Source organism: Vigna unguiculata, chromosome 8 (assembly GCF_037176805.1).
Source record: "Vigna unguiculata cultivar grain cowpea cultivar isolate G323 ecotype 2 chromosome 8, ASM3717680v1, whole genome shotgun sequence".
Taxonomy (NCBI): Eukaryota; Viridiplantae; Streptophyta; class Magnoliopsida; order Fabales; family Fabaceae; genus Vigna; species Vigna unguiculata.
Window position 1 is genome coordinate 37,084,965 of NC_140799.1, and position 27,759 is coordinate 37,112,723.

A 27,759-nucleotide genomic window follows, 5' to 3' on the forward strand; every position below is an offset into this window, starting at 1 on the left:
TGTTAGTCGGATCACTAAAAGAATGTTGGAAGGAGCGAAATTGGATGTTTGCTAAATTGCAAAACACGAAATTAAACCTCTCAGAAGAAGACGATACCATGTCCCCAAATCCTTATCCCTTCTCTTGCTCACGAATCCGTGAAGACAATTAAAAAACCATAAAATCACTTTCTTTTCTTTCGATAAACAAAAGCAACGATACACGTGTCACATTATTAACGCTTTCTTCTCCGATGCTCCTCACGCGTGCCACGTCTCTAGAGGGAAGGGTTCCATGGAAGTAACTAGAAGAAAATACTATCCCGTTGGCAAGATGAAGCTTATCCTAAGTTTATTTAATAAAAAACAAAAATAATGTACATTATTTATTTATTTTTCTCTGGGCTATGATCAGAAATCATTATTAAATAGACAACACTACCGAATGAGCATTATTGACGAGGAAAGTGGTCCCAGCTTAGGCAATAGACAGCACCACCCACCCACACACACCTACTTTCCAACCCCACTCTTTTCACAACTTCACTCCATGCATTTTTCATTATCCCTGGCTACTAATAACGGCCACAGGCGTGGATAAAGAAACCCAACCTTCACTTATATTTCAGGGAAGAGGACAAAAATTACAGGGAGGACACCAAAAATAAAAATAATATTATAAAAGATGCATAAATGACTCTGGTGTTATTTTTGATTTTGCATAATAATACACAATCACAGCCGTACATCACACATGCGCTGGGCCTCTTCCAACTTAAAAGCGGAGGATAACTTGGCCCATTACGCGACACATGCACCACCTAATAATAATCATAAGTTTACATCTTTACATACAAAATACAACACTTTAAATTAAAAGAAAAAAAAAGATAAAACAGATCATTGGATAAAATGAAACCGAAAAACCCACAAACATTGCTTGATTGGTTAACCATTAACCATGAACCGTTCGATTCAATCACTTGGACTTGAAGGGAATGGCGCGGATTACGACCTGGTGGTAGAGGGCAGCGAGAGCCGCACCGATGAATGGTCCCACCCAGAAGATCCACTGCACAAAAAGAGACAATCAATTAGCGTCAGAGATCAGACGGTCGAGATTGGTTTTCCCGAAAACCCTAAAATTGGCCGAACAGAAAGAAAGAATGAAATTAAATATCTCACGTGATCGTCCCAGCCAAGGTCTTTGTTGAAGATGATGGCAGCGCCGAGACTACGAGCAGGGTTGATACCGGTTCCGGTGATGGGGATGGTGGCCAAGTGAACCAAGAACACAGCGAACCCAATTGGTAAAGGTGCCAGAATCTAGTTACGTATTCAACCAAACCACACAATTAGTTAGCTCCACCAGACTTGTGTACTTCTATTAATTAAGAGGAAGAAAGAGGTAGACGCTTACGGGGACGTGAGAGTCTCTGGCGCTACGTTTGGCATCGGTGGCTGAGAAAACGGTGTAAACAAGGATGAAGGTGCCGACAATTTCAGCACCAAGTCCGTCACCTTTTGTGTAACCTGGGGCAACAAAGTTGGCACCACCGTTCAATGCACCGTATCTGGTTTTTCCCTCGAAACCCTTCACCACTCCGGCGCCAGCGATAGCACCCAACACTTGCATCACTATGTAGAACAACGCTCTGGTCAACGACAATTTCCTTGCCAAGAACAGCCCAAAGGTAACCGCAGGGTTTATGTGACCACCTGCACCACAAACACAAACAAACAACGTTGTTTATCTTTAACAACTAAAAAAAAAGGATTTTTTTCCTGAGATGTTGAGAAAAAAAAAATGAACCTGAGATTCCGGCGGTGCAGTAAACGAGGGCGAAGATCATGCCACCGAAGGCCCAAGCGATTCCTTGAATACCAACGGATTGGCACTTGGTGGGAGACCTGAGGACGCCCATGACGGTTAAGATGGTGATGTAGAGAAACAGAAAAGTTGCTACAAACTCTGCTATCCCTGCTCTGTAGAAGGACCATGAAGTAAGCTCTGAGGGCTCAAAAAGCGGCGCTGGCGGTGGCTCCTGGTAGTCCTTGCCGTCGTCTTGGCTCTGCGCCGCCGTACCAATCGGTTGTCTCTCCGGGAACTTGTTCGCTCCCAACGACACATCCTGCTCCTTCCCCTCCATGTTTTTTTCTTCTCCCTGTTCTTGCCTCGGATTCCTGTGAGTTGTGAGTGCGTGAGTGTGATAGGGTAAGGAGGAAGGTGCGGATTTATAATCCTAATGAGTTAGAGTTAATAGAACTGAGGGTGAGGGTAGTGGGAGTGGGTCCCGCAAGCGTAATATGTTGAATTTTTTATTGTTTTGTTTGATAGAGACCAATGATTGATGGGGTTTGTCCTAGCTGGCGTGATTCCAACCACTCCTAGAAAGACCGACCATGTTCCGCGCAGCACTGGAACGTGGACGTGGATTACCGTGGTTTGAAATAACGGAACCTGGAAAAAAGTTAACAGAAGAAGGGTAAAACGTTTTGTTTTGACGGATACAGTTGCAGGGACCGAATTCTACGTGGTCCTTCGCTGCGCTTGCTCATGGGCGGTGCTGTTGTCGAGACTCGACAAATAATCACGTTGAACTCGCGCCTGCAAAAGACACGTGTCACCACCTCATGCATCGGCACGGTGCATTCGAGAATTTGAAACCAACACGCAAATACTCTGCCCCACTGTTAGTTCGCTGTTACTGCTGTCAGGTGTCTACAGTTTTTTTCTCTTTTTGTTTGAGTTTTTACTTTTTTAGGATTTGGCTCCATTGAACCACACGTAAACCCACACATCAAACAACCATGCAAGCAATTTTCAGATTTTTAATGTATAATTTAGTTATCTTCTCTCTTCAATTAATAAGTAATTAAAGTTTTAATTACTTATTAATTTTATATTTTTAGTTCGACACTAATTTGAAAAAAATAGTATTTAAAATGATTTGTTTATTTCAGACTATTTAAGACACCGAGTGAGTTGTACTTTAAGAAAGAAAATTTACTGTCTATTTTTACCTTTCAAATACAAAAACAATAAGGTAACACAATTTAATATAATAAATTTAAGTTGAATATGAATTAAAGTTATTCTATATGTGCATTGATTATTGTGGAATAATAATTCTAAACCAAGAAAAAAGTACATGTAATAAATTAGAAGATGCCGTTGCTATTCGAAACAAATGTTTAATTGTTTGTGTTCGCAAATCCATGTCATCATTTCGATATTATGAAAAAACTATACGGTAGGGAGTTGCAGGAAATTTGAAATATTCATCAATGATTAGATGAACAGGGTTTTTCAGAAAACAAAAAGAATAGAGCGATAATGATGAACACAGAAGGTTTTTGTGTCCGTTAATTATTATATATATACAAACATTTCTTCCTTTTGATTTGTAAAACATGGTCGGCACATGGATGTCAGTGATTAACTTATCTCACGTCCATTATTAAATAATGTTAATTCTACATGGTTGAATTGAAGCAAGCATAATGAGCCCTTTAATATATTTTGTTTCTTTCTCGTGGATGAGACAATGATCATATATATAACTGTAGCTTTCATTTTTTTTTGTGGATAATAATAAAAATTGCAGCTTTTCCTCTGGTAATACGCAGAGATACAAAAGTCGTGAAGCAAAACCAGAATAAAGAATTTGAATATGGTTGGAGCGTTGTTGTTTATAAGTATTAGTTAGCTAATATATGCATTAGTTTAGTGGGTTGATTAGTGTGAGTGACTTGTAAGGATAAGATTAATAAAAGGAAGGGTTGTTGATGGTGTTGAGTTTTGAATTGTGAGGAAAAACATTGGAATCTTTTGGAAAATTTATGAGTTGGTCATTCTAATCTGGCAAAGGGCACAAGGTTTAGGGATGCATCAGCTCCAGGCAGAATTTGGGTGGCAGGGTCCTACACTCTTCTTTATATTTTTTGTCTTGTGGCTTCTAATTCAGAAACACACACACAAAATAGCTAGGCATTTTCTGAACCCCTTTTTGCAATTTGCATTATGCTTTCTGTTTGAGTGAGAGATCACAACTCCACTTTGATTGTTCACTTCCCTATAAAATTTCTGTTTTGTATGTCTCCTTTCTTTTCAGAAAATTTATATGTAGACAATGAAATATCTCTATCATTACAACAAATAAAGCATTGTTCATTCAAGAACAAAAAAATAAAATAATAAAAGTGACTTAAAAAATAAATAACACACTAAATGCCAGATAAAAATTACAATTTTGTTTTGTTGGAAGTCTTATATCAACTACATCGTATCAATTAGAGATAAAATTAATTTATATTATATTTATAAGAGTAAATCACACATTATGAATTGGTGTGTAAAATTGAGATAGACTTAAAATTTATTTTTTAATATAATATCAAGATATTGAATAATAGAGTTTATCCTAGTAAAGTTTAGGATATTGATATTTTGATATAATTTTTTTTTTATTATCATTTGACACTATCTTTCATTATTATTTACTTTATATTTTTTGTCTAAAAGTATAAAAGTTATTTTTTGTTAAGAATATTTTATCTAGTTAAAAATAGTAGTCGAATGATATCAAATAACTTTTTTTTAAAAATTTATTGTTTATTAAAGACCTAATTATTTCATCGGCTATTAAGAGGAGTGGACTGAAAGACAAACATCAACACATAAAACTGATAAACACATCTCTTAAAAGGTAAAAGTTCTTAGTTGTTTATAGAGTGAAAAATGAAAATTGAGGAAATCAATATGATAGAATTTGATTAGTTGTCCAATTTATCAATATCTCAAAATTCATTAAGCACAGGAACATGGATGGAGAAACAGTTGAATTGAACCAATTTTTAATCAATTAAAACAGCTGTGCGTACTATAATTAGGTGATTTTAGATTATTTTAATTATATAAAGTTTGATACCAGGTTACATGGCAATGTAAGAGCACGTATTTTACTTGTATCTTAAGAGGTACAAGTACAGTCTTTTCTTAATGTTACATATAAATTGTCTATATTTAAATGTTTGTACAACAATATAAAATATTATACAAACATAATTTGTGGTCCTTAATTATAACTATTATATTAGTTTATGTGATACCTAACACTTGTTCGATTATAATAAAAAAATAGCAAGCCGTGAATTAATATAATTATGAATTTAATAGTAATTACAACTTTCAATTTTCTCTGACCCCAGCAGGGGAAAAACCAAAACCTGGCACCTATCGTGGCTAGGTATATAAATATATAATAATAGGAAGATTTACCATAATATATATTTTAAATTTGAAAGCTTGGAAACTTCTAGTATAAAGTGGTTCTTGTGTCACTGTTTTGACAATAATTTATTGTTCTCGAAATGATGGCTTTCTGTGGTCACCATTAGCAGTCCTTTTCATGTTAAGAGAAACAGACTATATATTTGAATAAATGTGTGGATAAAACTTTACAAAGTGGGTGATTATTTCTCTCTTGCGATGCATTGTTTTTCTTTGTTAATATTATTCTTATCCTCAAAGTACAGCCACTAATGACACTATACCATATGTTAAATTATATAATAAATTAATCATTCGAGACCGTCTGCGAAATTTGGGCCACAGGTTTGTGTTGATAAGCCACAGACTCGTATGTCATGCCATAATTTTTAATATGCTTAATGAACTAATTTGCATTTCAAGTTTGCAAAATTTCTTCACGAATTTGGCTCCAGATAAAGAAAAAAATTAATGGTTCTTTCTTGTTAATTACACTTTTGTTCAGGTCTATCTATTTGGAGGGGAAGGATTAGGCTCATTAATAGTGCCATAATTAATTGTTTCAATCACTATACCTTTAAGTGAAAGCAAAAGGAAAAGAATTTCCTTGCAGTCGTCAGCATATTTTTATATATTATTATTATTTTCTTGTTACTTCAGGAATAGATATGCTGCATTTCGCGTTGAACATTATTTTCAGTCAGTCATGTGTTAGGTTTACAGATGAATTTTTATCGGGGAGAGCAAACATCAATGAGATTTGAGTCTAATTACATAAGATGTTGATGTCACTTTCGACCCAAAACTTGACGGTTATGAGTTTATGGATCTTTATTTTTATATAGTATTGTACTTTATCATTTTTAGACAATATGAGACTTAGACCTTAATCATCTCTCCCTCAAGGATAAGTTCCTTCAATCACATTGGTACACCTCTCTCTAGCGAAAACATTTTTAATCATAAGTATTCCTTTTCTGCCATTTTCTATACCACTGTTCTTCTTAACGAGACAACTTTTCTGTACACTCGTACTTAGATTCCTAACACCATTATCATTTACCTTTTAATTAAGGAGTTACTCTTTTGCTTTTAAAACTTATTTATTGGAGAATTTGGGAAAGGGATATATTTTAGAAAAAGAAAATAGCATCAAAAGGTGTAAAAATTTTCTATTTATCTAATTGAAATATCAAAGTTACAAAATTAGGGTGAGGATGGAGAGAACACTATGTCATCAGTGTTTCTTAATGTATTAATGCTAAAAAGCTAAAGTCTCCTATGGAAAATCAACTAGTACAATGATAACTGACAGAGAAAAATACTAGATATTCATGAAGACACTTTTATGGTACAAACAAATAATAAATATATTCAAAAGGCAATCACTAAACTTCAGCTTTTATTTGTTTTGTTTATCATTTTAGAGTTATAATATTTCACACGTAACGTATGTGATATAAAAGAAAGTTAAGGATGATATATTTTTATTCATTATTAATATAATCGATGTTATTATCCACATTAATGTGTATACTTATCTTAAAGAATTAAAAAATTCCAAGACGTTGGTTTTCGAAAGTTCTTAACAAAACATGAAATATAATGATAGGTGATAGAAAAATGTGGGATGGCTATTGGAAATTACACAACAGACAACTATTTTTAATATTTAATACTTTTAATTAAATTATCCTTTAATAATTTAATAATCAATCTTCATGTTAAGATGAGTTGAACAACTATATTTAGAAATGACAATGGATCGAGTCGAGTATGGATAGTGCCTACCAGCAATTCAACTTGTCAAAAAAAAATTCGCCCTTTACCCACCCATCGTGTATTTGCTTAAAAAATATCCGTGGATATTTTTAAAATTCGCGGGTACCCGTGGATACCCGATATCCGCAAATATTTTAAAAAAAATATTTTATAAATTTTTTAATATAAAATTATAAAAAAATATAAATTAAATTACTCTATAATTATAATTAAATTTGACGTAATAAAATATACATTTAATTTTAATTAAATTGAACTTAATAAAATATAAATTAAATTTTAATTTTAATTTTTTGTGGGTAACGGATACCCGCGGATACAGATAGTATGATACCCGTACCCGACCTGTTTATAAGCGGATATTAAAATATCCGCTATCCGTTACCCGCAGATAAAAAATATTCGTGGGTATCCGTCATAAATTTTATCTACAGATATCGACGGACGCGAATATTTTTGCCATCCCTAACTTCACTTTTTGCTTCAAGTTACAAAAAAATATTTGTTAGGTTTTTGGTTCGGACCTCACACCTCAGACCTCTTAACATATTATTCTCCTATTAGGCTTTAGGTTTAAGGCCCAATATGAAATCATACTGTTTTCCTAAATAAACAAAAGGCTTTTACTTCCTGCATCCCCGACAATATCTTAGCACACGCTCACAATTTCTTTGGACACTCCCACAATTGTTAAAACGATTATTTTACTTATGAAAAAGTGACTTCCAGAATATATATTCTAGAAACTTTCTCAAATAGGCTTTTCAAAATTTATAAAATAAAATTATTGGAACGAAATTTTTGAAAGAGAAATTCTGAAATCAGATTTTCAAAACAGAATTTCTGGAATAAAACGAAATAATAGAAAACGATTATTGGAACAGGAATTTTGAAATATCTTTGGAAACAAGTTTTTTGAAACACTCTTACAACATGAAAATTGTATAATTAAATATCTTTGACAAAATATTGAAAATAAATTGAAACAGTCCTAAAAGTTAGGCTGAAACGGGCCGGTTTGGCCTGGCTGCACGCATTCCTTGCGGCGGTGACGAGAGGGAGCTATTGCGGTTCTGCGCGATCTCGACCGTTAAATGAGAAGATAAAGCTTCTCCTCTGTTGCTGCGTCGCCTTCACTCTTTTCACCTTCTCCACAAACGCATCTTCCTTCATCCTATGGAACCACCAAACACCTCTTCCCCCTCGCTTCTCCGATTCCAGGTTCTCATTCATTTCTTCCTTTCTCTCTTCTGCACTTAATTAACTTAATCCCCCCCAAAAAAAATCCAATTTCTTAATGCGGATAATTCCAAAAAGTTAAATTGAATGATTAAGATCGCTTGGTTTCGGCAAAGTATTATTTTTTCGAAGTATTTTTTTTTTTCGCATTTCAGGGATTTCTATATACGTGTTGGCTTCTCATATTCCGTTTTTATTGAAAAAAAAAAGTAAAAGAGAAAGGGATATATGCGGGTCTATGGATTTTGTTTGCTAGGTTAATTATGGAAATAGCGTAGAAGGTTGAAGAAATCGTCGTTTTGGATGCAAGCTATTTAAATGATCGGTGTTGTTCTGAAGGAAATTTTGCAATATTAGAAGGATGAATTCACTGTTACTATCACCATAGTTTACACTTTATTCGTTGCCCGTGTTTTGTTGTCAAGTGATAAAAGATTAGATATGCAGTGGAATTTGGGTTAATAACCATGTACTTATGGTTTATATTAGGAGGTTCATCACCCTTTTATGAGTTTTTCTAACTCACCAGACAATATTCAATTGAAAATCGAGTGAATGTAATAGGACCTAGGGTTTTTGGCCTGGGATTTTTGTTTTCATACTAAATTTTGTTTTCTTAAAGACTAATTATCGTTTAATATATTGGAGTCTTTTGGAAAATTTATTTGTTGGTCATTCTACTCTGCCTAAAGGCACGACGCATCACCTCCTGCAAATTTTGGTTGGAGCGGTCCTACACTTTTCTTGGCTTTTTTTCATTTCAATATTATGACATTTTTTCAATTTCGTCCCATTTTTTTAAAAATAAATCAATATAGTCTCTTAGATACTGATAACAATATTACAATAATGATATATGCTAAGAATAATAATCACTCAAAATTGACTTGTTCTAAGTATTTGTGTATTTTGAATCATATGCTCTTTTTATATTTATATAATCTGCCTCATTAATGTTCCGAGAAATCTGAATAATTCTCAAAACCAAACCTTATTTAAAAAGTGTCCTTATAAACAATTATTGCTTTTCTTAACTAAATTAGTTCATTATTTTGATATAAATGCTATAATTTCATTATTGTTTATACAGTATTTGTGTGATCTCCCATGTGATCAAGTATGCTAGTCGGAAAATAGATATATAAAACTAGGTAAAGGTTAGAAATGGGTCTAACACGACATAGCTCCCATAGTTATAATTCTTCATACTATAAGGATAGATAAAGATTGGAAGCGGAACATTTGTCTTCAAGTTGATCGGATATCTTTATTATAATAATTGAGTGACATTCTGAATAATTAATAAGATATTTGTAATTAAACAACTTTCCATAAAACTAGATAAATACTTGTCATTACATCGAACAAGTGATTATATTGCGATCGAACAACCTTTCACAAATCTGAGCTGATAGACTTAGGTCATTAAGCGACAAGACTTACTTTAAAGTTGGTAGGTCGAAATCATATATATCGCCATGCATCCTCTCAAGTCTTAAACGAATCATTGATTTCTTTCCTATTATGGCTCGATGAGAGAGCTCTCACAGTGGCTCAGAGAGAACTCTTACAATGGCTAGTTGTCTCATTAAAACCTATATTCCAAGTTCTTATAACCGTTCCTCCATGATAACTCTTAGGTATTGCTCCCAAGTAAAAATTAGGGAGACACAAAATGTATGCATAAAAAATATGCACATAACATTAATTATAAAAATAATTTATTATCATCTTTTATTAACCAATCTTGTAGCACAAAGGAATTGAAATTGAAATTTATAATTTTGTTATCACCTAATGTTGGAGTAGGATTTTCTTGAGAAAAAGGGGTATGGGAAAGGTTTCACTAGACACCCCGATGGAAGTCAAAGTGTTATAGTTAAGAAGTATGGAGACTCTAAGTTAGAGCATTCTAAGTGTCTATGTCTTATCATATCCACCCTCTTTACATTCATATAAACCTATCCCATTAATATTCAGGATTAATCTTAATAGTCCTTAAAAGCTGACTTTATGCATAAAATATCCTTTTAACTTTTGTAATGTAAGACTTGTAACTTTTGTTCTACAACTTCTTACAAAATTAATTTAAAAGAATGAATAAGTATAAACTATTTGGTCAACTTAGACCAAATCAACACTGTGTCCAATTATACTTATTAAAAGAATATGGAAGTAAATAACAAAGTATAGTCACCATCAGGGGCGACGATAACTAGATGTTTAACTGGGTATAACTTGTTTCTTTGATACCAAGATCAATTATTCACTAGTCTCAAATTGTCAATTGATCATTTGACTGCAGTTGAGTTCCTAGTAGTTTCTGATCCCTTAAAGATTCACTTATTAATGGATATTGTACTTTATTTAGTTTCGTTTATTATGACCCTTCAACATTAACTCTCCTTTTCTTGTTTTAGAGACTCAGGTGTTGGATTTTGTTGACCATGGTCAAAAGTTAAGATCTTTATTTTGAGAATAGCAACTATTCAACTATTGGGGTACTGAATTTCATCAAAATGAGGAGGCGTCAAGTTTTGAAGCATTCAATTGCTCTTGTGAGCTTGTTGGTATGTGTATGCTGTTTTTTTATCGTGACCATGACATTTCTCAAGCTTCCGGATGCCCCAACAAAGGAAAGTGCAATGGGGTTTTACCCAATAACGAGATCCAGAAAAGTTTCCCTTCAAGATGGCAACTTGGGCAAGTTTGGAGAAATGATGATTGACATGTTGCCGCAAGATCTTGCTTTTACCATGTTTGTTCCGTCCGAGGAAGCGTTTAAGCGAGATCTGCGTCTGTCGGTGAACGATGCTTTGAAATCGGACAGGTTTAATGATACTTTTGCGATTTTGACTCGTATTTTGGGATTTTCAACTGTCCCTCGAGCACTTTCTTCCTCTAATGTGAAATGGGGTGAGCTTGTGAACTATGATTCGTTATCTGGATTTCCATTGTACATTTCAAAAGACATCGATGGAATGCTTGTTGTTAACAGGATTCGATCAGAAATAGTAGATGTTAGAAAAAAAGAGATTGTTGTGCATCTCATGGATGGGATTATTATGGATGCTGAATTTGAGCAATCGGTTCTATCTGACAATGATTCAGATGAGGATTGAATGCTTATTCAGTAACTGTTGGAAATAACAGTGTCCCTCCTGGAACTCCAAGAATCACAACCTTCGCTGAACTTGGTGCATTACCAACATCAATTATGAGGATCAATACACTCTAAAAGGATTATTAGCGACGTGAAGGATACAGATCTGCTGCACAAAGACCTTCTGGCTTTTCTTTGTGCCATTCTTCATTCAGATAAACTGTCAGTGCCTTTTTTCCTTCAGAATAAACTGTCTTTTCCCAATGTCGATTTGGTTTGCAGCGAATCACTTCCAACTCATTTTGACTTGGCTTTGCAGATTTTGATTTCTTTATTCTTCTTTTCAAATACCATGATCAATAGTTTGAAGGAAGATTCCACCATATGCGATTCCACCATATGTATAATATTTTTTGAAGGAAGATTTGTAATAGTTAGCTAGATGTTTGGATTCATTATTTTATAAAAAAAAGTTTGTATTTAGGTCTTTTTTATTTTATAAAACAAATAGGCTTTTAAGTTAAAAAGATATTTTAGAAAGTGAGTGTTGGATTGGTTTGTGTCAGTAAAAGGAATGGATCCTCACCATTTGCTAGATAGTATACACCCTCTCAAGTTCCCAATTTTCTTATTTGTTTTTGACTTTTCGGCTTCCATAGTTATTTGGTGGATCTTAATCACAAAGTAATATGGAAATGTGCTAGTTTGGTAGAATGGTAATAAGCATTGGATGTTTAGTTAAGCAAAAAGTGGGGGAATTGAGTATATTATTGTATTGGGTGAAAATAATCCTGTACTGATTTATCCCTTAGATTTTGAAGCAAAAAGTGACATTCTTCAGTCATTAATGTGATCAAAGTCAAAGTTACGAATGGTTTAAAGCTTAAGAACGAATATCAGTCTGTTTCAATCCATATGACTTACAAAACTTCCAGCAAAAACCAGAATGAAAACATCAAAATGAAATTGACCCAAGAAAAGCTTGGAGAAACTAGAAACTTTGCCTTATCTAATAAACTCCAGAACAAGCAATTGATAATTATATTCTTGTACTTGTAGTTTAGTCCAAAAGATAAAATCCAGTGGGTCTGTGTGATTGAAAATCAAAGCCATGAATAACCATAAATGGATACGTGGCAAACCATAACCAGTGAACATTTTGTACAAGTATACACAATTCAGATATCATGCTGGACACTTGTTCATCAAGACCAATGCCAGCCAATTTCTAAAACATCTCTAACCCATTTAGGTACTGATTTGATGCCACTATATAAAGCTTCAGTGGAAAAATGACACCGTGAACATAAGAAAGAATATGTTCTTACACATACAACAAAATATTTTTCTTGGTGCAGCTTAATAATTGAAAATGCAAAAGCTTCGTCAATAGAAGGTAAAGCGTAATCATGCTTAAAGATGGAAGTTAAAAGTCATCTCTTTCAAGGTGAGTGTTTCTTGCAGTAGCCTTAATGCTATAGGTATAGTCTCTATGCTTCTGAATCTCTTTATACTGTGAATTTTGGAGCTAAAAGCTTTCCAACATGATATTCACTCTCTTTACACTTCTTTTGTTTTATCTGTTTCAAATTAATTCCTTAAATGTAGAAAAGCTATTTGGAGATTTATATATGTAGCAAATAAGAAAACCTCCTGACCTTGACTTCTATATTTGTGAAGTTGCTGTCTCGTACAATAAATGTATAAAGTGTTAAAAATTAATATAGGCACTGCCTGTATTTGTAATTGTTGATATCAACCCTCTGTCTCATTAGGAAAAATAATTAAAAAATAGATTTTTTAAAGTGTGATTAGAAAGGAAATATAAAAATAGTAATAATAAATAACTTAATGTTTTTGAATTCTAGATTATATATTTTGAAATATTTTTGAGTTATATATTCTGAAATTCGGTCGTGTTGCCCAAATTGGCCGTATTCAACTGAGTCGGTCACGATCGAAGTTCGGTCGAATTTAATAGAGTTGGCTCCAGTCAAAATTCGGTCGTGTTGGCCTCATCCAAAATTTGATCGAGTTGGTCCTGGCCCGAATTTGGTCGTATTTGGCAGAGTCGACCACGATCGAAATATTGTCATATTTAGCTGAGTCGGTCCTAACCTAAATTTGGTCAAATTCAGCCGAGTTCATCATAACCAAAATTTGGTCAAGTCGGCACTTGCCCAAATTTAGCCGTATTCGGTCGACTAAGTCCCGAACGAAATTTGACTATATTCAAATTAGTCTGTTGTAATAGAAAATTGGCCATATTCAGTCAAGTTGGTCCCGACCGGCAAATTTAGTGGAGTCAACCATGACCAAAATTTGATTGATCAGGCCCTGATCCAAATGTGGTCATATTTGGCCAAGTCGGCTCTTAACAAAATTTGGTCGTATTGGACAAAATCGGCCCTGGCCAAAATTTAATCGAATCGAGTCAAGTCGATCTCGACTGAAATTTTGTCGAGTCGACCTTAGCCCAAATTTGGTCACGTTGTCCCCGACCGAAATTCGTTCGAAAGTCATCCAAGTTCATCACATGCTCAAATTTGGCTTCGTTGGCCTCGACAAAAAATCTGCCAAATTCTATGGTGTCAGCTCTATCGAAAATCTAATCCACATCCATTTCGGATCCAAATAATGGATGTGGATCAAAATTTGTGTCCATAGGGATGACACCAAAGAATTTGACAGATTTGGCCGAATACTTCCAAATTTTTTCAGGACCAACCGAGTCAAATCTCGATCGGGAACGACTTGACAGAATTTGCCCTAATTCGGCCAAGTTTTGTATAGGGTCACGCCAACTCAATCAAATACGACTACATTTGGGCTAGTTGGTCTCAACTTTTCAAAATGGATAATCCAAAATATCCAATTCAAATTTTTAGTTTATATTTTTGGTTAGGTTAGGCTAAAAGTTGAGACAGACGAGTCCAAATTTAGTCGTATTTGATTGAGTTGGTGTGACCCTATACAAAATTTGGCCGAATTCTGTCAAGTCGGTCTTGATCGAAGTTGGGCCCAGCTGGTGCTGGACAAAATTTGGAAGTATTCGGTTGAGTTCACCCCGACCAAATTTGACTGCATTGGGCTAAATTCGACCTAGATAAAATTTGACCGTATTCGACCAAGACAACCGCTACCAAAATTTGGCTGTATTAAGCCTAGTTAGCTCCAGTCTAAATTTGGTCGAATTCAATCGAGTTGGCCCTGGTTGAGAATTGGCCGGGTCGACCCTGACCTAAATTTGATCGTATTTGGCTGAGACGACCTAGGGTGAAATTTGGTTGTATTCAAATGAGTCGGTCACGATCGAAATTTGGCCGTATTCAACTGAGTCGGTCACGACCGAAGTTCGGTCGAATTTAATAGAGTCGACTCCAGTCAAAATTTGGTCGTGTTGGCCTCACCCAAAATTAGACCGAGTTTGTCGTGGCCTGAATTTGGTCGTATTTGGCAGAGTCGATCAAGATCGAAATTTGGTCATATTTAGGCGAGTCGGTTCTAACCTAAATTTGGCAAAATTCAGCCGGGCTGAGACGACCTAGGGTGAAATTTGGTCGTATTCAAATGAGTCGGTCATGATCGAAATTTGGCCGTATTCAACTGAGTCGGTCACGACCGAAGTTCGGTCGAATTTAATAGAGTCGGCTCCAGTCAAAATTTGGTCGTGTTGGCCTCACCCAAAATTAGACCGAGTTTGTCGTGGCCTGAATTTGGTCGTATTTGGCAGAGTCGATCAAGATCGAAATTTGGTCATATTTAGGCGAGTCGGTTCTAACCTAAATTTGGCAAAATTCAGCCGAGTTCATCATGACCAAAATTTGGTCAAGTCGGCACTTGCCGAAATTTAGCTGTATTCGATCGTCTAAGTCCCGAACGAAATTTGACTATATTCAACATAGTCGGTTGTAATAGAAAATTGGCCATATTCAGTCAAGTCGGTCCCGATCGGCAAATTTAGTGGAGTCAACCCTGACCAAAATTTGACTGATCAGGCCCTGATCCAAATGTGGTCATATTTGGCCAAGTCGGCTCTTAACAAAATTTGGTCGTATTGGGCAAAATCGTCCTTGGCCAAAATTTAATCGAATCGAGTCAAGTCGATCTCGACTGAAATTTTGTCGAGTCGACCTTAGCCCAAATTTGGTCACGTTGTCCCCAACCGAAATTCGTTCGAAAGTCATCCAAGTTCATCTCATGCTCAAATTTGACCTCGTTGACTTCGACAAAAAATATGCCAAATTCTACGGTGTCAGCTCATCGAAAATCTAATCCACATCCATTTTGGATCTAAATATTGGATGTGGATCGAAATTTGTGTCCATAAGGATGACACCAAAGAATTTGACAGATTTGGCCGAATACTTCCCAATTTTTTCAGGACCAACCGAGTCAAATCTCGATCGGGACCGACTTGACAGAATTTGTCCTAATTCGGCCAAGTTTTGTATAGGGTCACGCCAACTCAATCAAATACGACTAAATTTGGGCTAGTTGGTCTCAACTTTTCAAAATGGATAATCCAAAATATCCAATTCAAATTTTCAATTTATATTTTTGATTCGGTTAGGCTAAAAGTTGAGACAGACGAGTCCAAATTTAGTCGTATTTGATTGAGTTGGTGTGACCCTATACAAAATTTGGTCGAATTCTGTCAAGTTGGTCTCGATCGAAATTGGGCCCAGCTGGTTCTGGACAAACTTTGGAAGTATTCAGTTGAGTTCACCCCGACCTAAATTTGACTGCATTGGGCTAAGACACCTAGACAAAATTTGACCGTATTTGGCCAAGACAACCGCGACCAAAATTTAGTTGTATTAAGCCTAGATGGCTCTAGTCAAAATTTGGTCGAATTCAATCGAGTTGGCCCCGATTGAGAATTAGCCGAGTCGGCCCTAACCCAAATTTGGTCGTATTATGTTGAGACGACCTAGGGTGAAATTTGGCCGTATTCAAATGACTCGATCACGATCGAAATTTGGCCGTATTAAACTGAGTCGGCCACGACCGAAATTTGGCCGAATTTAATCGAGTCGGCTCCAGTCAAAATTCGGTCGTGTTGGCCTCATCCAAAATTTGACCGAGTTGGTCCTGGCCTGAATTTGGTCGTATTTGGCAGAGTCGATCGCGATCGAAATTTGGTCATATTTAGGCGAGTCGGTCCCAACCTAAATTTGGCCAAATTCAGTCGAGTTCACCATGACCAAAATTTGGTCAAGTCGGCACTTGCCCAAATTTAGCCGTATTCGTTCGATTAGTCCCGAACGAAATTTGACTATATTTAACTTAGTTGGTTGTGATCAAAAATTGACCATATTCAGTCAAGTCGGTCCTGACCGACAAATTTAGTGGAGTCAATCCAAATGTTGTCATATTTGGCCAAGTCGGCTCTGTCCAAAATTTGGTCGTATTGGACAAAATCGGCCCTGACCGAAATTTAGTCGAATCAAGTCAAGTCGACCTCGACTGAAATTTTGTCAAGTCGACCTTATTACAAATTTGGTCACATTATCCCCGACCAAAATTTGTTCGAAAGTCATCGAAGTTCATCCCATGCTCAAATTTGGCCATGTTGGCCTCGACAAAAAATCTGCCAAATTTTATGGTGTTAGCTCTATCAAAAATCTAATCCACATCCATTTCGGATCCAAATAATGGATGTGGATCGAAATTTGTGTCCATAGGGATGACACCAAAGAATTTGACAGATTTGGTTGAATACTTCCAAATTTTTTCAGGACCAACCGAGTCAAATCTCGATCGGGACCGACTTGACAGAATTTGCCCTAATTCAGCCAAGTTTTGTATAGGGTCACGCCAACTCAATCAAAAATGACTAAATTTGGTCTTGTCGGTCTCAACTTTTCAAAATGGATATTCCAAAATATCCAATCCAAATTTTCAGTTTATATTTTTGGTTAGGTTGGGCTAAAAGTTGAGATAGACGAGTCCATATTGAGTCGTATTTGATTGAGTTGACGTGACCCTATACAAAATTAAGCTGAATTCTGTCAAGTCGGTCTCGATCGAAATTGGGCCCAGCTGGTCCTGAACAAACTTTGGAAGTATTCGGTTGAATTCACCCCTACCCAAATTTGACTGCATTGGGTTAAGTCGACCTAGACAAAATTTGACCGTATTCGGCCAAGACAACCGCGACCAAAATTTTGTTGTATTAAGCCTAGATGGCTCTAGTCAAAATTTGGTCGAATTCAATCGAGTTGGCCCCGATTGAGAATTGGCCGAATTTAATTGAGTCGACTCCAGTCAAAATTCAGTCGTGTTGGCCTCATCCAAAATTAGACCGAGTTTGTCGTGGCCTGAATTTGGCCATATTTGGCAGAGTCGATCACGATCGAAATTTGGTCATCTTTAGGCAAGTCGTTCCTAACCTAAATTTGACCAAATTCAGCCAAGTTCATCATGACCACAATTTGGTCAAGTCAGCACTTGCCCAAATTTAGCCGTATTCGGTCGACTAAGTCCCAAACGAAATTTGACTATATTCAACTTAGTCGATTGTGATTGAAAATTGGTCATATTCAGTCAACTTGGTTCCGACCGACGAATTTAGTGGAGTCAACCCTGACCAAAATTTGACTGATGAGGCCCTGATCCAAATGTGGCCATATTTGGCCAAGTCGACTCTGGCCAAAATTTGGTCGTATTAGGCAAAATCGTCCCTGGCCGAAATTTAGTCAAATCCAGTCAAGTCGATCTCGACTGAAATTTTGTCAAGTCGACCTTAGCCCAAATATGGTCACGTTGTCCCCGACCGAAATTCGTTTGAAAGTCATCTAAGTTCATCCCAAGTTCAAACAAATCCTTTTCCAAAAGCATTGTTGTTTATAAAAAGGATATCCAATTAATATGGGAGATAGTTGTAGACAATATAAAGAAGTACATAAGTAATTCTCCAAATTGCCGAGTAAGAAAATTGGAACAATTCCTGATACAGAAACAAGCAAGGAAAACAACCAACCCAAAACCCAGAGAAAATAGTAGATACACATAAAACCAAGGGAAAGAACCAGTCACTCATAGCAAGCTTGATTAGAAAATCATGCAGTTTAATAATTCAAAAATCAAGGGAGGTTTAAATTCTATTAATCATCAAGTCAATGATCAACTACTGCATTTACATAGAAACACGATGACTGATATATGTACCTTCCTACATCCACATTCCAAATCGACCACATACGAATATCAGTGAATAGAAACGTAACAAAAATAGAGAGACTACAACCATTCCAAACACAATCATGTACCTTCCTACTATTATTCAACAAATGAGAGTGACTACGGTCATTCTAAACAATAATATACCGCCATTGCCTCCACAACCCAACAGACATCCATTGCAAGTCTTCACTGCCAAACGAGTTAAAGGCAAACTATACAAATTAGAAAGCCTCTCATACCCATACAGTGCCTGTTTACAAGAACTTCCACTCTGCGAATAAAATAATGAATGAAAAGATAATAGAACCAAAAGTTTCTCTGGATATCCATCACCTGCTACCAAAACCTGTCCCCCACATACCAATTAGCAAAGTAACATGCTTTTTCAGATTCAACAGAATTAGTAAGGGACTACGAAAGAGAAATATAGCCAACAAAACATAGCATCTGCCTCCATATCCTGTCACAAATAGTGAGACCCCACAAAAGTAAATAGGGTGTGATGTTGGGTACCGAAGAGTGCTTCAAAATCAGAAAAGCAGTCGTACAAACAAAAACTCAGGCTCGAGGACATGCTTACAAAGAAAGAGCACAAACACCAAAATTTGATACATAATAATCATCAAATACTTCACAAGGTATGCTACCCCACACATTGCTTGTCTTCCTAGAAGATGGAACTATAGAACGACATAAGAAAATAATGAATGCAAAGAACACCGACATAAGAAAATAATGAACTATAGAACGACATATCCCACTCCACAAGTTTATATCAAGAACACCGACAAAGAAAATAATGAATGCAAAGATAATGAGACCTAAGGTTTAACCCCATCTTCATCCACTATTTCCCTGAAAAACCCATGAATTCAAGAAAAATAAAATCAATATGGATGGAAGATGCAGGACCTAGAGATTAAGATGGATAAACAAAATGAAGAATTAAGAAACCAATGGTAAAATGCCCATTATAACATTTATCGAAGAAAAAGGTTTTCCAACTCAACTGAAATAAACAAATTCTCCAAAACTCCATTATCACTATTGTAAGAAACACATCATTACCAGCCCAATTCAAACAAATACAGAGGTCTTGAAAAATTATTAAGAGTCCAAGATCTCAATAATTACAAGAAGTTATACAGAGAAGGCGTCAAAATTGAGTAAAACTTTTCAAAGCAAGAAGAAAACCATACCATCAAACCAGAGAGTAAATTCCAACCGCACTTGTCCCAAATGCTCATCCTAAGTGCCTCTTTTGAACCATAAACCATCAATAGAAGCATGATGATATCAAACAAAACAAGTCCACCCATTAAGAAAATAAATCAGAATACACATCCGTGAACTGGTAAATAAAACATTGAGATACAAAGATCAAAGCCAGATACCAATATCACAGAATTTCCACCCTCCATTTGCACACCCTGCACCCCCTTCAATTCTTAGTTTCCCTGCAAAGCTCGTGAATTCAAGAAAACTAAAACCAATCTGGGAAGAAGTTGAAGGACCTAGAAGATAAGATGAATAAACAAATACAATAATTGAAAAACCAATGGAGAAGTCTCGTAACAGTCTGGATGATTCACCGATTAAGTATTGCCCTTCCATAGACAATCACCATCACTGAAAAATGTACCTTCTTACAAACAATGAGAGAGACTACCTTCAGCACGTAAGAAAAATAGTAAATGGAAACTCAATAAAACATAAAACATTCTTGTAAGAAAAATAATATACACCTGCCTCCACGATCTAATGATAATTCTTGCGATAAAACAACTGATAGTCTCTCTTGGCCCATCGATTGATAGTTAAACACCATATAATTCAATCCGACACTATTCAATCCGACAAAAGCACATCGATTGATAGTTAAGCACCATATAATTCAATCCAACAAAAAGCACACCATATAGTTCAATCCGAAAGTCCACATCGATCAATCTTTAAACACCATATAATTCAAACCAACAAAAGTACATTTATCGATCCTTAAACACCGTATAATTCAATCCCGCAAGCACACCATACAGTTCAAAATCATCGATCGTGTTAAAATTTAAATTGATTCTGTGCAACACAAGAAATAAATCTTTCTGGTCGCACAGAGTTTTCCCAATAACTGTATTACTCGAAACCCTCGAATCCAGACATCTGAAAGAACAAAATTTTGGGTCTTCTCAAGATTTTTTCAACGTCTATAAACAGTATCAGGGATCTTTGACGTTACTAGTTTTTAAATATCTTTGACCGTTACTAGTTTTTAAATATCTTTGACGTTAGTAGTTTTTAAATATTTTTCACGTTACTTACTAGTTTTTAAATATTTTTCACGTTACTAGTTTTATTATATAATTTTATTATATTATTTTATTATTTTATTATAATAAGACTCCTGTGTGAGTCTTATTTATGATTTTTTGTCATTATTTCAGATTTTACAGTAATATAGTTATGTTTAATCTTATTTTAATTTTCTAAATTTTTTTTCTTAAGTTTTCTTACATAATTAACTTAAAGATATTTGACTCATTTAATTTTCATAACTGAAAATTGATTCAATTTGAAATAACATCATATCACCGATGGAGATGGATTATTCCGTATAAATTTTAAATTTGATTATAAGTTTAAATATTTATTGGTTATAAATTTTAAAAATATTTATCCCATTGTAAGAAAATAATTCATTTTTTATTTATGGCAGATAGAATGAAGTTTTGTTACTTGATGATTTAACTAACAATTTAGTAAATTATTCAAGCGAAGATGTAAATGTTTTTATTTAATAAGTTATTTGAAAATATAATTTTCTTCAACTTTATTTCGATTTTCAATCAAATGAATCACTGATCATCCACATGACTATTTTTAATATTAAAATTAATTAAAATCTAATCTCAAAGATTTTGAGAATATCTAATCTTTTAAGTCATAATTTATAATATTTTTAAGTCAGTTTTACAGGTTTAGCCATGGTACTAGAATGGTTATTATTAGACTACACCCATGATGTCTCATTTTAGTTAAATATTTTCCATTTCAGATAAATGTACACATCCTGAAGATTCAATACCTTAAAATGAGGTTTCATTAGTCATTTAATTCTTACATTTATTGTTTTTATTTAGTTTAATTCTATTTATTTCAATTAAGTTCCATTCTTTGTTAAATCTTAAATCTATTCAGTACAGTCCATGTTTAATAATAGCATATAAACAAATAAAGGTAAATATGGGCTTATCACAAATAAACAAGTTGAAATGACCTAAGAAAAACTGGAAAAAACAAAGACCAAACGCACGTCAAGTCTGAAACTAAGCAATAAATATTTTACAACCCTAGAAATTTATAGGAAAAAAAAACGTGAAATAGAATCAGTACTAGTATATTGCAAACATATAAAGTCAAAAATTATGCTATCATACCATGAAATGAATGCAGGGAATCAACATGTGCAGTAGAATGCATGAAATGAGAAAAACACTCACTCAAAATAAGCAGTTGAAAGACCATACAAATACGGCAAAGACAAGGAAATGCAGAATACAAGACCAAGAAAAAAAGAAGCGCACCTGGAGAAAAATGACAGCAAGGAAAGGGCGGGGAAGAAGATGAAAGGAGCAAAAATCTAAAGAGGATTGCGAAAAAACAGAGAAGCGAAGAAGAAACATTTTAGAGAATATTTGAAGATGAGAGATAATAATAACCAAAGTTGAATCTCAACCGTTCAGAAAGCGCAAAGCGTGGATGCAGGACGCGTGTCATGAAGCTGTACGCTGAGGAAAATTGTCACAATGAGCCTAGGAGATGTTACAGAAGACAACGATACTTTAATAATTAATTTTGAATTTCAAAATATTATAAAAATAAAAATAAAAATATAACAAAGACAAAAGTAAAAATTTCAATTCTAAGTTTTTGAATTTAAAAGTAGTCACACAAATTATACAACAAAATTATCATATTATCATAATCATAATATACAACAAACGTACTAAACAAGGGTTTAAAAAGATTCTGACTAACAGACTACAGACGTTACACAAAATGATTGATCAAACCCAGAACAAGGAAGGACTTACGAGGTTTAATAAAGAAAGCAGTTAAAAAAATGTTTTCCAGGAAAAGAATTAGAGTGCTTCGGTTCAAATTAGAAAATAGAAAAGAATTCCAGACAGTGTAAAAATGAAAACATATCTGTGACACCCTAAGCATCTATTACAAATCACAAACAAAAAAATAATTTAAAAAAAATTGAATAAAAAATAAATCAGAGTCCATAAGAAAAGAACTATTGCAGATCTAACTGTAAAATACATCTTTGAAAATAACTACGAAAAAAAATGCCATAAAATTATTATAATAATGAGAATCATCAACAAGGATCTTCGGTGTAATAACTATTAAAGGCAATCCATCAATCATAATAATTTTATACACGGCAATTGTTACAATAAAAAAATCATATTAACATAACACCTACGTAGTTCAAAGCAAGAATAAAACTACCTATTAAAAATACATTACATACCTAAAAAATGTCTCACAAGCACATCACATATTTCAAACTTGTACAACAAAGACATTACATACGTTGTTTCATTATATCCAACTCTAGAAACATTATTCTTCATAAGAAAATAAGGAAATATGATACTGCCAGCTTACCAACCAACTAAATCAAAACTCACGGAAGATGATCCCATAAAACCAAGGTAGCCTTAGTCACTCTAAATAACAAGCTAAGATCGGTCATCAGGTGCTGTTTAAAACCGTTCTAATCAAAAAGAAAGAGAAGTGTCATACTCCTTGGTGTGTGCTGAAAATAAATTCAAGCAAACAAAGAATTATGTTATCTAGAGTTGTTAGTCGACTTAATTCGTCATACCATTTCAAGAAACTTATCCTGAAATTAACAAATTATTCTCCGAAACTCCAGTATTAGGCATGCATAGAAATACATCAATTCCTATCCAAAATCCAACAATAGTGAAAATAATGAATGGAAAGGATTTGAGCATACCATCAAATCAAAGAGTAAAGCCTAACAGAACTTGTCAACCACGCTCATCCCACAATGCCTTTTGTAAACCCATAACACATCAGATGTCAGTTTGTAACAGTACTCTTGTATTAAAAGTTACAACCATGATCAGAATCAAACAAACAAGTTTAGCCAGTTAAAAATTAATCTAGAAAACACGGCACTCAAGTTTAGCCAGTTAAAAATTAATCCAGAAAACAAAGCACTGTACCGGTAAATAAAAACCATTAGCCTCACAGTCCACATAATTTCCAAGCACCATTTGCACGTCTACACCATAACACTCCTGACTGATACGTGTACCTTCCGACAACCAATTCGAGAGACTATAGCCATTCCAAATCGACCACATAAGAATAATAGTAAATGGAAACGTAATAAAAGGAGAGAGACTACAACCAATGAGAGACTTCTGTGTCATTCCAAACAATAATCTCCCGCCATTGCCTCCACAATAGACATCCATAGCAAGCAAGTCTTCACTGCAAAACGAGTCAAAGGCACAACTTTTCAAATGCCAAATCCTTTCATACTCAAAGTGCATGGTTACAAGAACTCCCACGCAAAAAAAAAAATAGTGAATGAAAAGATAATAGAACCTAAAGTTTCCCTGGAACTACATCCACTGCTTCCAAAATCCGTCCCCCACATATCAACTAGCAAAATAAAAACATTTTCAGATTGAAAAAAAGCAGTAAGGGACTAAGATTGATCAAGATAGCGACTGCCTCCACATCCTATCACAAATAGTGAGAACCCAACCTAAAAGGGGCTGTGATGTTTAGTAAACCCCAATCACAGCACATATTTCAAACTAGTACGTACACTGCTGGTACTTGGACATATCCTAATCAGACAATCCATAAGACTTCTGACTCTTCTCAGAACTTCTGTCAAAACAACAATCAAGAATTGAGGAAACCATCAAATCAAACGAGATATACGGGATTCTACATATACTTGACATTGCTCCATCAAAAAAGTCTTTTGGTCAAACAATAGAGATTCATTGGATTATCAAGCGAAATTATATGTATAAATATATACCTAGAAAACAAGTAAAACCCATTAGCAGGCTCTCTCTAAACAAGTAAAACCCATTAAGAGGCTCTTGCTAATCAATTTTTTTTCTAGAATAATGAGCTAATTAAATACCTCTTTTTTTTGCCGAATCGCTCTTTTTGATTTTGGAAAAAACATCTTTATCGATATAAGCCCAACAACACTTATCAATAATACTCATCCCACAATTCCATTCATCAAAACATAGCAAACAAATCCTCCTCAAATGTCAGTTTGTGGTGCCCGTGACAAACTCCCACACTGTCGACATACCACCATCAACACAACCAAGATCAGAATCAAACTAACAAGATTAGCAAGGTAAAATTTGAATCAAAAGAGCACAACAAAGTGATGGTAAATAAAACCTTTAGCTTCACATATCACAGAACTTCGACGCACAATTTGCACATCTACATCACACTTCATTGTGCTTGGCTTTATAGGAGATAATAAATTCAATAATTAAAAAACCAACGGAGAAATTCCCATAACAGACTCGATGATCATAATGTTTAGAGATCAAGTACCTTCCTACAACCAATAGAGAGGCTACAACCATTCCAAATCAAGCGCATAAGAAAAGTAGTGAATGGAAACGCAACAAAATGAGATGCACAATCATACACCTTCCCACTATTCAACCATTAAGAGAGACTAGTCGTTCCAAACAAAAATCTACCTCTATTGCGTCCATCACCCAACAGACATCCAAAGTAAGTCTAGTCATCACTGGAGCGTTCATCACCCAACAGACATCCAAAGTAAGTCTAGTCATCACTGAAAACGAGTTAAAGGCTAAAAAATACAAATGCCAATGCCTCTGTACTCATATAGTGCCTGTCACCACTCCACCAAAGTAGACAGAAGAATAACTTCAAAGAAAATAATGAACGCAAAGATAATATAAAACCTAAAGTTTGTCTGGATCTTCATTCAGATGCCCACATATGTATTAGCAAAAGTTTTCAGATTCAACATAATCAGCAAGGGACTAAGATGGAGTAAAATAGTCTGCAACAAGATAGCATCTGGTTCCCACATCTAGTTCCCACATCCTATCACAAATTGTGAGACCCCAACCTGAAGCAAGTAAATAGAACTGTGATCTTGGAGTACCGAAGAGTGCAAATAATATGCAAGAATAAGAATGTGAGTCGTACTAAACTCTCTTTACCACCAAAATCTGACCACATCAATTGATCGCAAACACCATTTACTTCACCCAAATCAATACAAAATCACCAAACCATTTTACAGGATAGTTAATTTCTTCCACAGACGACCACACTTGAGTTCACTGTGAGAACCAAACCAAGCACAAAAAAAATGGTGAAATGAGCTTATCGTAGACCAAAGAAAAGTAAAAACAGAAGATGGCCAGTTCTTCAACAACAAACCCCATTTCAACTGCATAATAGAAACACCTCTGCAGAGAAACAATGGTAGTTGAATGCCAATGTTTGTGATCAAATGCTGACATTTCAAAAGCTAAGAAATTAGGTTATTACGAGTTCAGAGCCATTCTTAACACTTTGTTGTTCAATCCTCACATGCTTAAAAGTCATGCAGTTCGGTAATTCAAAAACCAAGGGAGACGTAATTGCAAATAATTGGCTAACAATACAAGAAACAAATCCAAAATACCAATGCAGAGAAATAATATAGAGAGCAAACTCAGATATTAGGTTCCATGTCGTAAACCGTTCCTAACTAAAGATTTTTGATACGCAATCAACAAAAGAAATCTTAAAGGCTAAGCAGTGTGTGCTGAAAAAGGGATGAATGCAATTGTTTCAACCAACTCTTGGATTTATAAGAAACAAAGTAACCCATTAAGTCCAATAATCTGTCGTCATAGTGTCAATGACCCAACATACATTCACAGTAAGTCTTCTCTACAAAAAAGAATAGAAGATAATCAAATCAAAAGAGTCAAAAGTCTAAACAACACAATGGACTATGACTCTTACTACATAATTGCATAGAAAATAATGAATGTAAAGATAACAAAACCTAAAATTCACAACAAGCACCAAGATTTTTAAATTTTTAAGTGTTCAAATTTTTAAATCCTCAAGCGGCAAATGAAAATAAAGGCAACGTATTATTGATAGTCTGAAATACATTTGAAATACAAGGCAAAATTCATTTGTCAATGCGGCAAACAAAAAACAACAAAATGAAGTTTTGAAATCAAATTGCCCAATGCTCTTAATACTTAGTAAAATGAAATAAAAACTATAAGAAAATTACTTAAATTTTGCTACACCTAAGAAAATAAATAAATAAATCAGCATTATAAAACTAAAGATCAATAATATCTCCTTTCAGTATTCAATTGCATCATTTAAAAGGGTCACAAATTTCACGATAAATCCTGAACTCATGAAATCTAAGATTAGAAATGGGCAAGAGTCAAATAGAAAAAAGAAAAAAAATTGGAAAAAGATGCATATGGGACAATAGAGAAAGAAGCAAGAGATCACTGACAACATAAGAAAGAAAAACCTTAATGGCAATCATACAACAATCATAAAAATTTTATAAAAACTTCTGCAATATCCTTTGTTATGGAAAGGGATTAACACAATCAATTCAATAAACACCCCAATTTGGTAGACAAATAGAATAATTAAAAAAGAAAATTATTTTATCCAAAGTAGTTATCAATTCTAATTCATTATATCATTTCTAGAAGAAAAGTTTTCCAGCTCAACCGAAATTAACAAATTCTCCTCCAAAACACATGTACCGCTACCAGCCCAATTCAAAAAATTGCATAAAATAATGAATAGAAAGGTTTTGAAAAATTATAAAAAGAGTCAAAGATCTCGATTGGAAGAAGTTATCAGGAGAGATGACACCAAAGATCATAGAATTCACACCCATCATTTGCACACCCTGCACCCACTTCAAATCCTAGTTTCCCTGTAAAGCCCAGGAATTCAAGAAACCAAAAATCAGTCTTGGAAGAAGCCTAAGGAATTAGTGGTAAGTAACTCGGCTTAGTAACAAGACATACCATGTCATTCTTGTTCTTACAGACTCTTCACTTTTGCACCTTGGCGATGTCATACC

The 27,759-nt window shown here is 34.7% G+C and overlaps 2 protein-coding genes and 1 long non-coding RNA gene across 8 annotated transcripts; 1 reads left to right on the plus strand and 2 right to left on the minus strand.

Moving 5' to 3' along the window:
- Window positions 1-665: 665 nt before the first annotated feature.
- On the minus strand, window positions 666-2,197 carry LOC114194353 (putative aquaporin PIP-type 7a). The gene is made up of 4 exons (XM_028084518.2): window positions 1,793-2,197; window positions 1,400-1,698; window positions 1,165-1,305; window positions 666-1,051 (listed from the first exon to the last, which is right to left on the minus strand). Exons 1-4 carry the CDS (start codon window positions 2,127-2,129, stop codon window positions 959-961), a joined length of 870 nt encoding a protein of 289 aa, XP_027940319.1. The 5' UTR covers window positions 2,130-2,197; the 3' UTR covers window positions 666-958.
- Window positions 2,198-7,972: 5,775 nt separating this feature from the next.
- Window positions 7,973-11,977, plus strand: LOC114194354 (Fasciclin-like arabinogalactan family protein). Of its 2 annotated transcripts, XR_003606382.2 has the most exons (3): window positions 7,981-8,254; window positions 10,693-11,597; window positions 11,695-11,977. XR_003606382.2 is itself a non-coding variant. In XM_028084520.2 (2 exons), exon 2 carries the CDS (start codon window positions 10,792-10,794, stop codon window positions 11,392-11,394), a length of 603 nt encoding a protein of 200 aa, XP_027940321.1. In that variant the 5' UTR covers window positions 7,973-8,254; window positions 10,701-10,791; the 3' UTR covers window positions 11,395-11,977. The 2 variants fall into 2 exon arrangements, 1 of the variants encoding a protein (XP_027940321.1); XM_028084520.2 differs by having other exon boundaries at window positions 7,973-8,254; window positions 10,701-11,977.
- A 6,470-nt stretch (window positions 11,978-18,447) lies between these two features.
- Window positions 18,448-24,737, minus strand: LOC114175801 (uncharacterized). Of its 5 annotated transcripts, XR_014984261.1 has the most exons (4): window positions 23,828-24,732; window positions 23,596-23,653; window positions 22,145-23,349; window positions 18,448-20,407 (listed from the first exon to the last, which is right to left on the minus strand). It is a non-coding gene; the product is annotated as an uncharacterized LOC114175801 (long non-coding RNA). The 5 variants fall into 5 exon arrangements; XR_014984258.1 differs by having other exon boundaries at window positions 22,145-24,098; window positions 24,216-24,737; XR_014984259.1 differs by having other exon boundaries at window positions 22,145-23,653; window positions 23,828-24,736.
- Window positions 24,738-27,759: the final 3,022 nt, after the last annotated feature.

Bases quoted from the DNA above. Each gene is read 5' to 3' on its own strand.
- LOC114194354 (XM_028084520.2), top strand. From the start codon at position 10,792: ATGAGGAGGCGTCAAGTTTTGAAGCATTCAATTGCTCTTGTGAGCTTG.
- LOC114194353 (XM_028084518.2), bottom strand. From the start codon at position 2,129: ATGGAGGGGAAGGAGCAGGATGTGTCGTTGGGAGCGAACAAGTTCCCG. The intron at 1,699-1,792 runs GTTCATTTTTTT...TTTGTGGTGCAG, and splicing joins CTGCACCGCCGGAATCTCAG to GTGGTCACATAAACCCTGCG. The intron at 1,306-1,399 runs GTAAGCGTCTAC...ATACGTAACTAG, and splicing joins CCAGAGACTCTCACGTCCCC to ATTCTGGCACCTTTACCAAT.